At 56.8% G+C, this 11,372-nt stretch overlaps 1 protein-coding gene and 1 long non-coding RNA gene across 8 annotated transcripts in view; both read right to left on the bottom strand.

Moving 5' to 3' along the window:
• Positions 1-6,965: 6,965 nt before the first annotated feature.
• ANO1 (anoctamin 1) overlaps positions 6,966-11,372 on the bottom strand; it is a 137,280-nt gene continuing 132,873 nt past the window's right edge. For all 7 annotated transcript variants that reach the window (XM_036427829.2, XM_045577470.1, XM_036427831.2 and 4 more), the window contains 3 exons: positions 8,141-8,246; positions 7,203-7,404; positions 6,966-7,100 (listed from right to left, as the gene is read on the bottom strand). In XM_036427829.2, coding sequence (XP_036283722.2) covers positions 7,060-7,100; positions 7,203-7,404; positions 8,141-8,246 — 349 coding nt within the window. In that variant the 3' untranslated portion in view covers positions 6,966-7,059. The remainder of the gene's footprint in view (positions 7,101-7,202; positions 7,405-8,140; positions 8,247-11,372) is intronic.
• On the bottom strand, positions 10,023-11,343 carry LOC118713375. Its single transcript, XR_004986261.2, has 2 exons — positions 10,780-11,343; positions 10,023-10,735 (listed from the first exon to the last, which is right to left on the bottom strand). It is a non-coding gene; the product is annotated as an uncharacterized LOC118713375 (long non-coding RNA).

Genomic DNA, 11,372 nt, shown 5'->3' with positions numbered 1-11,372 from the left:
GCCCCCTGGGCACCTGTGTGCGGAAAAGATTACTCAGAGGTTTATTTAGGCGGTTAGCTTTAATGGATATTTGATTTTTAAAGTTGCAAACATTGATGCTTTGAATGCTTTTTAGGCCTTTATTGAGCGCCTACTGTGTGCCAGGCAATAGGTGCTGGGGCCAAATTCAGGAAGTCCCTGCCTGCTAGAGCTTAGTCATCAGTACACTAGTTTACAAAACGCAGATAAGCAAGTGCAGAAGGTCAAACCTGGGGGGGAGGGGGGGGAGGGGCAGGAGTGGAGAGGGACTGGGCAGAGCCGAGTTGAGGCACAGGGGATGGCCAGGTTACAGGAGCCCCAGGGAGACCAACAGGTCTGGAGCAGGGGTGAGGGTGGGGATGGGGGGCTGAGGGAAGGCAAGGGGAGGTCAGGGAGGGGGCCCTAAGGATCGGCTTTTCTGCCGAGATGGAGCTCTTGCAGAGTGTGTGAGAAGCAAAGGAATTTGAGTTACATAAAAAAAAGAAAAAAGAAAAGAATATACACCGAGTGGCCAGATTATTATGATCTCTGAACGCATAATAATCTGGGCACTCAGTGTATTTGTATCTCAAATGGGTACCAAAAGTATTCTAGACTTTTGCTAGAGATCAGCTCACCTATTTGCCCTGAGCTTTCTATCAGCCAGGGCAAAGGGGAAAACTGATCAGGTGCACGATCTACAGTATCTTTGATATAAAATAAATGAGGTACTCAAGAGATGTACACTGAGTGGCCAGGTTATTATGCGTTCAGAGATCATAATAATCTGGCCACTCAGTGTGTGTGTGTGTGTGTGTGTGTGATGAGAGATAACTCACATACCATACCACTTACCCTTTTAAAAGTTTGCAATTCGCTGGTTTTTTAGTCAATTCATAAGATTGTCCAACCCTTTCCATTAGCTATTTTTAGAACATTTTCATCGCCCCAAGTAGGAACCTGCCAGCCATTAGCAGCCACTTCCTTCCCTCCTCCTCCCCTCAGCCCCTGGCAGCTGCTAATTTACTTTCTGTCTCTGGATTTGCGTACTCTGGGCACTTCATACAACTGGAACCACGCACCGCGCAGCCTCTGGAGCCTGCTTCCTTTTTATTGAGCAGAATGTCTTCAAGGTTCATCCACGAGGGAGCAGGCGTCCGTGTTGGTTCCTGTTTACGGGTCGGACGGACCACGTTTGTTTACCAGTCATCAGCTGATGACATCCCAGTTGTCCCACCTTTTGGCTATTATGAATAATGCTGCTGTGAACTAATATGTTTAAAACCTTTTTAATTTATTGATTTTAGAGAGAGAGGGGACGTTGATTTGCTGTTTTGCTCATTTATGTATTCCTTGGTTGACTCCTGACCAGGGATCAAACTCACAACCTTGGCATAGAGGGACAATGCTTGAACCCACCGAGCAACGCCAGCCGGGCTCTGCATAATATTTTTAAGGAATCGTTCTGCCCTCGGGTAGAAGCCACGGAACTCTGCACTAATCCTGATGAGGGAGGAGAGTCCCTGGACTGAGTGCATTGCAGGGGTGGGAGGGGTGAGGCCCTCTTCAGATTTTGGGGTGGACATAAACAAGAGGAACTGAGGGTGCTTGAGCATTGACTGACCTGGGGAGGTGGATGGGTTTGGGGAAGGACCTATTAGACATGTTGACCTGACAGTGGGATGTACAGGAAGAGGGTTTGGGACAGAGATCTAGGCAGCGATGTGAATTTGGGAATATTCCGCAGACAGATGGTGCTGTGATGGTTAATGCATTTTTATTGATTTCAGAGAGAAAGCGAGAGGGGGAGAGAGAGGGAAACATCAATGAAGAGAGTGAATCGTATGTCCCAGATATGAGTCCCACATCAGATATAGGAGGTGCAAACATGGCCTCCCATTTGCTGAATGGCCATTTAGCTCTGCCGATGGTATCCTTTGATGCAGTCTAACTAGAGAGATGGCAGTGTGAGAAGGGCCCCCTGCCAACACTGGCTTGAAGATTATGGGACGGGTCTGGCCCTGCTGAAACCTTGGTTTTAGCCCAGTGAGACCTGTGTCAGATGTCTCAGCTAGGGAACTAGAAGTTAATAAACGTGTTGTTTGAAGCCACTACATTTGTGGTCATTTGTCTCAACAGCAGACAGAAAACCAGCCCTGGCCCATGGGCAGGCTCCTTTCCTCCCAAAGTGGAGCTCCCACAGGCAGCCAGCAGAGGGCAGCAGCCACTATAAACAAATCCGGGGATCAGCGTTAACGCGGCTGGGAGTCAGGACAGGGAGTCAGGACTCTGGTTACAGCTGGGTGACCCAAAGGGAGCACCAAGGGAGGCTTCTGAGGTGCCCTGACATTCTGCGGCCGAGTCCTGGCCACAGAGGTGTGTGGTTTTGTGGAAGTTGACTAGACACTTAAGGTATGGGCAGTTTTCTGTGTTCCACGTCCATAAAAATGTGTGGGGAGAGAGGGCGCATGGGGTAGGGGAGTGAAGAGAAGGGGGGTGGGAGAATGGGTCACAGTAAATAAATATCAGCAGAGCCGAGAAGTCTGGCTTCAGTTTTACAGCTGCCTTTCCCCAGGTGCATCCCAGGATCCTGGCCCTGCTGCTCACACCAGCCCCTCTGGGGAAACCTGGCTGGGAGCCCTGTGCTGCCCAAGCCAGTGTTCCAGGGGTCAGCTCCTCTGCCAGAGACTGCGGGCCTGTCTGCGGCCAGAGGCATCGCCTACCTCCCACCTAACCCCTGACTCCTCCACCAACAGCCCTGCCAGTTGATTCCAAGGTCTGTGCAGCTCAAAGGCAGAAAAGCTCATTTGTCAGTCTATTTGCCTGCCATCTACGTATCCATTCACTGTTTGTCTACCTATAACCACTCATCTATCCATCCATCCATCCATCTTCTCAGTCACCCATCCATGCACCCATTCATCCACCCATTCACTCATCCATCCATCAATCCATCCTCCTAACTACCCATCCATGCACCCATTCACCCATCTATTCACCCATCCACTTATCCATCCATCTATCCATCCATCCATCCATCCTCCCAGCCACCCATCATCCGTTCACTTATTTGGCACTTTCTGGTGCCTTCTCTGTGCCTGGCCCTGGACCCCTGCTCCTACCGGGTCTGTTCCTTGCAGGGTCATCACTTTCCCACTTGGCTGTGGCTCCTCCAGAACCATGTGGATGGTAAATAAGTGCTGCCCAAGCGTGGAGGCACCTGACACCTGTGCTCATTTTAGAGAGCACGTACATGGCCCCTAGGAGGCTGCAGGTGAATGTGTGGGAGGTGGGTACCTGGCTCTGAGTCCAGCCCGGGGGTGAGGACAGCTGTATCCCAGCATACACCTTGGCCAGGCTATGTTCCAGCGACCCCCACAGCTGGTTCTGCATCACAGGAAAAGGACCTGTCCTGGGGCTCGTCTAGAAAGGCGGTGGCTCCAGCAGCCGCAGTCTCAGCTGCTGCTGTGGGCTGTGGGCGGGCACGTTTGGGAGGGTGGGAGGTGGGCAGAGGTGGTGGAGAGGACCGGCATCATCTGAAGAAGGGCACCGGCCCCAGCCACACCCGAGAGGCGACACGGTGAAAAACGGGGCCATGTCATCAGCGGGGGAGAATTTTCAAGAAAATGGCAAGCCTGGATTTTTATGTGGATTTAACTGGTTTTCCTAAATTAAATTCACTCAGATAGCAACGCATTCTGACCCTGTCACGTGGAGGCTGTGGGGCAGCTCACACCAGCCTCCACGCTCTGGGGAGGGGGACAGACTCCTGCCCATTCCCACCACACCATCCAGGGGCCAGCAGCAGAAGTGCTCGGCCCTAGGTCCACAGGGCCTGGGTGTGAAAGACAGCTGTGTAGCCTGCTGTGTGACCCCCTTAGGGCTACGACCCTCTCTGGGCCTCCTTGTGCCCGCTGTGAAGTAATGGCACCGGCCCGCCAGCTGGTCTCCACGGAATCCTCCCCCTGCGAGATGGCGAGGCTTTCCGACATTGCTGCTCCTTCTCCACCACTTCTCCCACCTGTTCAGGCCTATCATCGCTTACCTCAACTCCTGCAGCTCTCTCCTCTCGGGCCTCCCGCTCCACAGCTGCCAATCAGATCCTGCCACTGCCCTGGTTAAAACTTTGCCATGGCACTTCGCACCAAACTCACAGTCCTCACTGCGTGAGTTGGTTCTGGTGGCCTCCCCTGCCCCTCGCTCTAGCCACGCGGTCCTTGTCGCTCCTAGAGTTAGCCCAGCACACCGCTGCCTCAGGACCTTTGCACTGGCTGTTCCCGCTGCTTGGACTGCCCTGCCTTCCTCTCCAGGGTTTTACGTTCTGGCTCCTCATTGCTCAGCTCCCCAGGGACCTCTCTGACCAACTCGGTCTGTCCGTGATACCCTCCGTTGTATGTTCATCAGCACCCTTTTCTTCCTCTGAAGCTATTGTGGTTTGGTGTTCATTTCTGGTTCAGCAGATGGCGCCCTCTGCAGGAAGCCATCCCCCGGGGTGCAGGGGCGGTCTGCTTTGCCCAGGGCTCTCTTTGTGGACGGGGCATGCGTGAATGTCTGTCGGGCTTGAGTGCCAGCCTCCTTGAGGTCTTGGCTTAGGTGCTAAGGAGCTTTGTGATCTTGGCACCTACACCCTGCTCTGATCCTGTGTCCTCACCTGTCAAGTGGGGCAGGTCCCACCATGAGCCTCCGGCTTCAGGGAGGACCTAGGAGGGAGGCCCTGGTGCTGCCTCCGTTTGGGACTTAGAATGCGGTGCCAAAGCTTCAGAAGGCCTTTCTTGACCTGAGTAACCAGGACAAGGGACTTGCGGTTTGCATGGAGGCATCTGAGCACCAGATGGCGCTCGAGGCCTACGGCTGGCAGGGAAGGCTTTGGAGGTGTGGGGACCTGGCCGCCTGAGTGGCTCCTGAGGGGAGGTCCCCCTGACAGGGTGTGCTGCCCCCTGAAGTTTAATGTACAAATGCCCCCTTTTTCACGATATGATGGTGATCCTCAGTGGTGATTTAAAAGCAGGTGCCCCCACGCACCCACATGAAAACACTGGTGACTCTAGGTTGGTCCCGGAAAGGTTGGCGGGAAGATTTAGCTCCATGAAATCCCAAATTCTCTTGTTGGGTGGGATCAGGGGTCAGGATTTGGGGCTCATGGAAGAGGCTGCTGGGAAGGTGTGACAACTCCCATCCCAACACACACATGTGCACGCACAAAACACAAGGACATATAAACACATATAAACACATACACACAAAGGCCCCTGCACACAGATATAAGCACATATAAACACATACCCACACATGTGCACAGACAAGCCCCTGCATACACGAATGCACACACATGCACCCGCACAGACACAAGCACACATGAACATGCAACACACATCCCTGCACACACAGACGCAGACATGCACAAACACACACGTGCACACGCACACACTCAGAAGGGAAGTCTCAGGAACAGCCCTCCATGTGTCTCACCAAAGATGACGGATGCCCCCAAGTCCCTCCCGGACTTTCAGCTCAGCCCTGGGGCTCGGGACACGGGGCAGAGCCCGGGGAGCTTCCTGGGCAATGCCACCAGACATGTCTCATGAGGAAGGTGTCACGCACACACATGGATTCGGGAGCGCATCTCGCCACGGCCCTCCGGGTCTGTGCACACTCACTTAACAAAGACAAGGTTCCCACGAGAGGATTTTGGTAATCACCTCGTTTTTAATACAATAGTCATATACAAAACCCCGGTTTCAAACAGCTTGCTGTACATGAGAACACAGAAGCATCCGACGGCACGGTTTCAGCACACGGGGGACGTGTCGCCGCCCGCAGAGCAGGCGGCGGGCGGGATGCCAGCGGCAAACACGGTGTATGGCCTCCCCTCCCGCGTTTCTCTGGGCGCTTGAGACGTGGACCCCCCTGTCACCCACAAGACCTGCGTGCCCACGCTCTGAAAATCCTAACTGTCCAACAGGAACGTTCCTGTGAGTAGAAATATAGAGAAGTGTTACCAAAATAGAGGCCTTTATTAATAAAAATCTTTGGTAGCAACAGTAGTTTAAATTCCTCTCGACGGTATTTGGTTAACTAGTAAAAGAAAGTCCTTCCACCTCTGAGCTACAGGAGAAAAAAACAAAACAAAACAACCCTCAAATCCACCGTAGGATCGATAAAGAGAACAACAACAACAAAAAAAAAAAAGAAAAAAAAAAAAAAAAAAAAAGAAAAAAAAAAGAAAAAAGAAAAACAAGAGAAAAAAAAAAGTAACAGACCCTCAATAAATAGTCTGAAGCTGTGGCCGAACCCTGGGAGCCGTGGGACTCCCTGAAACAACCGTGGCCCCCAAATGCCTCTGGGTGACCGCTCACTGCCTGTTGTCCTGTCGCTGGTCTTTGCCCACAAGGAAAGGGGGCAGCTGTGAGGCCAGCTCCCGGCGTGGGGGCGGGGAGGGGGACAGGTGTGGCTCCCGGCGGGACCTGCCCCCGTTGGCTCTCAGGAGTAAGCTGGACGCTCCCACGCCCTGTGGCCGACATGGCCAGGCCACCGCTCCCGACCAGAGTGCCTGCTTCCGAACCGACAGAAAAGGGGATGGGGACGGGCTCGCTCTCCTGACCGAGAGGCAGGTGAGGTCTCGGGGAACTGGTCTCCAATGGCTCAGTCCTTGCCCGCTTCTCTGCTCCCCCTGCACGTGGCACCCAGGGCCTCGGAGGCCATGCCCGCCTGTCAGGGTGCCAGGGGGATCACAGGAGGTAATGACTTCTGCTCATGGTCGCCGCCACGGGGGAGACGCCAGGACTGCCCGCCAAGGCCGCCTCTGCCGCGGGCGCCGCCCTGTCCCAGCGACCGTTCTGATGAACTCCGAGAGTAAAGATAAAAAATTCCCTGCAGAATGGTTTTGTGCAAAAACAAGGGAAAAACAAAAAGAGAAAACAACCCCAGAAGAAAAGATTTTAAAAAACATCGTCTTATCAGAAGGTGGTCTTCGAGGTTTGCTGCAAACACAGGAGCCACCCGACCTGGTGGGGGTGGGCTGCCTGCCCGGGAGAGGTGCCCGTCGGCCGGGCGCTGGGGCGGCTACAGGGCGCCCCCGGGGTTCTCGGGGCCGTTGGGGCCGTTGGGGCCACCAGGGCCGCCGTCTGGGCGGCCATCGGGGCCGCTGTCGGGGCCACCGCCGCTGGGGCCGCCGTCCGGGCCATTGGGGCCGCCGTCAGGGCTGTCCTGGGGGCTGTGGTTGCTGCAGGCCTCGTCCTTCTTGGGGCCCCGCTCCATCCACGTGTCCAGCAGCTGCTGCTTGCCCTGCTCCTCCCTCATGAACAGCTCCACCATCAGCACCTTCTCCTTGTGGATCTGCTGGCTGATGTCCTTGGGGATGTCCGGGATGACCCAGTCCACGAAGTCGCTCATGAACATGACCAGGTTCTGGAAGGACAGTTACCGTGTGGGCGTGGGAAGGAGGACCCCGGAGAATGCTCCCTGCCTCTGCCCACCGGGCAGCGCCACCCCCTGCCCCGCCCCTGCCCGTAGCCGTGGGCACCAGCTTGGAGCTCCTGGGCCTCGGTTTCCTGGAAGGTATAACTGAGGGAGGGAACCTGCCAGCAGCCCCTCCCGACATGTTGGCCAGCCTTCTTTTAAAAATGTTATAGTTACTGTTTTTTCAGAGAGAGAGAGAGAGAGAGAGAGAGAGAGAGAGAGAGAAAGAGAGAGAGAGAAAGAAGAGAGAGAGAAACACCAATTGGTTGTTCCGCTTGCTCATCATTCACTGGTTGAACACCTGTACGTGCCCTGACTGGGGATCGAACCCACCACCTCGGGGTAGTGGGATGACGCTCTAGCCGACCGAGCCACCGGCCAGGGCAGCCGGCCTGCTCGGGAGAATCTGAGCTCCGTTAACTAGGAAACGCCTCTGGAGGCTTCCGAATTCCTTGGCTGGGAGGCTTCAGACGTGATCCGCCGGGTCACGCATCACCAAATAAGACAAGTGTCAGGGCTTTGAAGCAATTCATACGATGAACTCAGCGCACAGAAGGACGGGAGGCTGACGGGTGCCTCCGTGGGCACGCCCGCCCGCCGTCCTGGCCGCGTGGAATCCTGATGCCCTGACCCTGCCTGACGCGGGTCCTCCCGCTCCGGGACCCGGGGCCCCTGGAAGGCGTACCTGGAAGACGATGACGAAGGCTAGCCGCGCCGCCAGGACGGCCCAGAAGTCCTTGGAGATATCGTACTTGTTCTCCGACCACGGGGGCTCCCGATAGTCTTTGTACCTGCAGAGGCGGGAATAGGGGGCTGCGAGAGGACCCTGAGGTTCCGCCCAGCGCCATGTGGCCCCTGATGCCGGAGCCTCTGCAGGGGCAGCCCGCCGCCCAGGCGACAGGGAGTCTCTCCACGTGGGAGGGCTGGCAGGGCCGAGGGGCTTGGTGGAAGTGAGGACCCCAGGTAAGGGTCCCTGGAGGCCCAGTTGGGGGCCCGCAGAAGCGGGCTCTGGGACCATCTGGTGAAAGAAACCCTTTCTCCAGGAGAAGTCCCACCTGAAACCCCGGGAGATCAAACCAAGCAAGCGGGGCTTCCCTCGCTGAAGTGGGTGGGGGTCCTTAAGCCTGGCCCCCCCACACCTCAGCCCACGCCTGCTGTCCACAAAACTCAGGCTGGGTCTGTGACACCCAGTTTGAAAACCACCTGCCCCGCCTTTGCAGAGGAAACTACGGGAAAGAACTACATGTCTTTCTCAGCGTGGCCTGTGGAGGGGGTTACACACACAGGTGGCGTGGTGGGGGCCTGCCTGGCAGAGGCCCTAGGGCACATGTGTCAAACACAAGGCCCGCGGGCCAAATCTGTCCCGCCAGGCCTTGCAATGTGGCCCGCACCGCGCTGTCATCACTGCACTCCGCTGCGTTTCCATCACAATGACAGTTTATGACTGTTCAGTAAACCATTTGGCCCGCGATTTAGGCTGGATTTTAGATTTTGGCCCCTTCTCTGATTGAGTTCGACACCCCTACTAGGGGGCCCAGTGCCCAAGGGCACTGCGCTGTCTTCCAGCCACGGCCTCTGGGTTGTTACCTCTTATCTCTGCCTAAGACAGTCCACCCCTCCTTCCCAGTTATTAAGTTTAGAAGTAGCCTAATGACTTCCTGCTCAGAGAGACTAGCGCCTCCCCCCTCTCCCCCCAGCCTGCCTCTGTCCCTCCTTTGGCGCCCACGATCTTTACTTAGTGTCTGCCCCTCACTCTGCCAAGCGGGGTGATGGGCACCTCCCGAGCTTCGGGCCTCTCCATCCCCTTCCTCTTTCACGCAGGCCCAGAGATGCCCAGGGCGAGGACCGAGGTCCTGCCTCCCCCCAGGCCCACCAACTGCTCCCTGAAATCCGGAGGTGCTAGGGCTTCATGGCCTGACACCCCTCTGCATTGGAAATACTCTCAGAAAACATGCCCACAGTTTCCAGGCGAGGGGGCCCCAGGTGTGCCCCAGGTGTGCCCCGTGCTGGTCCCTGAAAATCTGAGGTCCAGGGGGGGGGCGGAGGAGGGCCGGCGCCCGGCTCAGTGGGCACAGCAGGCCCGGCCTGGTCCCCAACCCAGCTACTGCCTTGCTGTGTGTCCCTGTGCGACCCCCGGGCCTCTCTGGGCCGCTAGCTGGCATCCCCTCACTTACTCACATCATGCGCATGCATTGAGCAGCTACCCCGGGCCAGGCCCTAGTCCAGGAACACAACCCGCAAAGCTCTATCTCTGGAGTGAGCTGGATGGGAGGGCTAAGCTGCCAGCCCTGGGGATGGGATCGGGCTGGGAACCCGCAGTCTGGTGCCAGCTGCTGAGCGGCACGGAAGTTGCCCAACCTGAACTCCGCTGGGAACAGGCAGCCCGTGTTCTCCCAGCATCAGAAGCCACACACACACGTGTCCTCCTTTCCATGCTCAAGGCCTGCTGCATCGGGAGACTGGGACATGTGTTTGGGGCACCTGGCAAACTCCTATGCATCCCTCAAAGCCCACAGACAGATATGCCCAGCTGCCTCCACCTGCACTGACCTCTATCAGGGATGATCTTATGTTTTTCCTTGTGTGTGGCTCTCCTTAGCCACCCTAGCTCCCCTGGGCAGAATCACAGTATTAATGTCCTCTCTGGGGGTGGCTGTGGCATTGCATGAGACAAGACCTGTCCTAGAACAGGAATAAGTAATAGCCACCAGCATCGCAGCTCTCAGCTCTGCCGCCTCTCACCCCCACCGCCCCAGGCTGGGCTCGGTGCCGCCCCTCCCACAGCCAGCTCCTCCAGGAAGTGGGTTGTCACGGGCGCGGCCAGCGGAGGTGTGGATCTCACCGCACCTGCAGCCCGTGATCATGGCCAAAGGATGGGGTGAACCTGGCTGACAGCGAATTCTGGGGAGTGCGTCGGTCTGGCCCACAGCCTCCCATGTCCACAGGGGTAAAAGCAACAAGACCCTTCACATAACGGGGCCCTCCCCCCGCCTCCCTGGCCTCCCCGCATGTGAGCAGGACACCCGAACGAATGCACGGGGTGGGGAGCTGCGTCCTTAACCAATGCCCGTGACCTGCTTCCTGGTCCTAAAACCCGAGGCGGACCCTACAGACATCAGCACGGACACCCCCTGAGGGGATTCCTAATGAAATGGCCACACGCCTCCCTGCCTTCTTTCTTCGGAACTGTCCTTCCTCTGAACGTCAGTTTAGACAGGCAGGTCAAGCCTGAGCGTGTTCTTGGCATGAACGCTCAAACGACACAAAGGTACTGGTGCTCCTGACGAGCCGGAGGCTGGGGCTCCGGTTCTGCCCGCCCGGCACCTGGGGCACCTGCCTGCGATAGGACGGGCAGAGGGTCGGAGCCGGTCATCCTCTGCCTTTCCCGGGTGGATGTGCCCACCTGTGTGTGTATGGTGAAATACGGGCCCCTCCCTGCCACAGAGCCCGCAGGGCACCGTGCCGCTGCTCACTGATCACTCGCCAGCTGGGCGTGTCTGCTGCTGCCGCGCCATCGGCGGCACCTGCAGAGTCCAAGAGACTCGGGCCCGGGACTGCTGACTCCTGGGTAGGAAACATTCTTGCCCCTGGGACTGCTGGGGCAAGGGTACAGAGCAGGAGCCGCTGGGGGACCTCCCTGTCTGCCAGGAAAACCACACCAGCGTGGAGGAAACAGAGCTGGGAGGCAGCCCCTGAGTGGCCCTGATGGCACACGGCAGCACCTGGATCCAGCCATGCCTGAAGCTGCTCTGGACTTTGTAGTTAAAAGGGCAAAGGGATCTGTTATTTCTCAGAGTACCATGGAGCTGTCCTATAATTTGCTCCTGGAAGAATCCTGGCTTGAACTGGATTCTCCCAGAAACCGGGCTCTTCACAGGGAGGGCGGGGGGTAGGAGGTGGGGGACGGGACGGGTGGC

The sequence above is a fragment of the Pipistrellus kuhlii genome, unplaced genomic scaffold (genome assembly GCF_014108245.1).
Source record: "Pipistrellus kuhlii isolate mPipKuh1 unplaced genomic scaffold, mPipKuh1.p scaffold_m20_p_9, whole genome shotgun sequence".
NCBI classification, from domain to species: domain Eukaryota; kingdom Metazoa; phylum Chordata; class Mammalia; order Chiroptera; family Vespertilionidae; genus Pipistrellus; species Pipistrellus kuhlii.
Note: the sequence above shows the minus strand (reverse complement) of the source record. Positions and strands in the feature narration are given on the sequence as shown.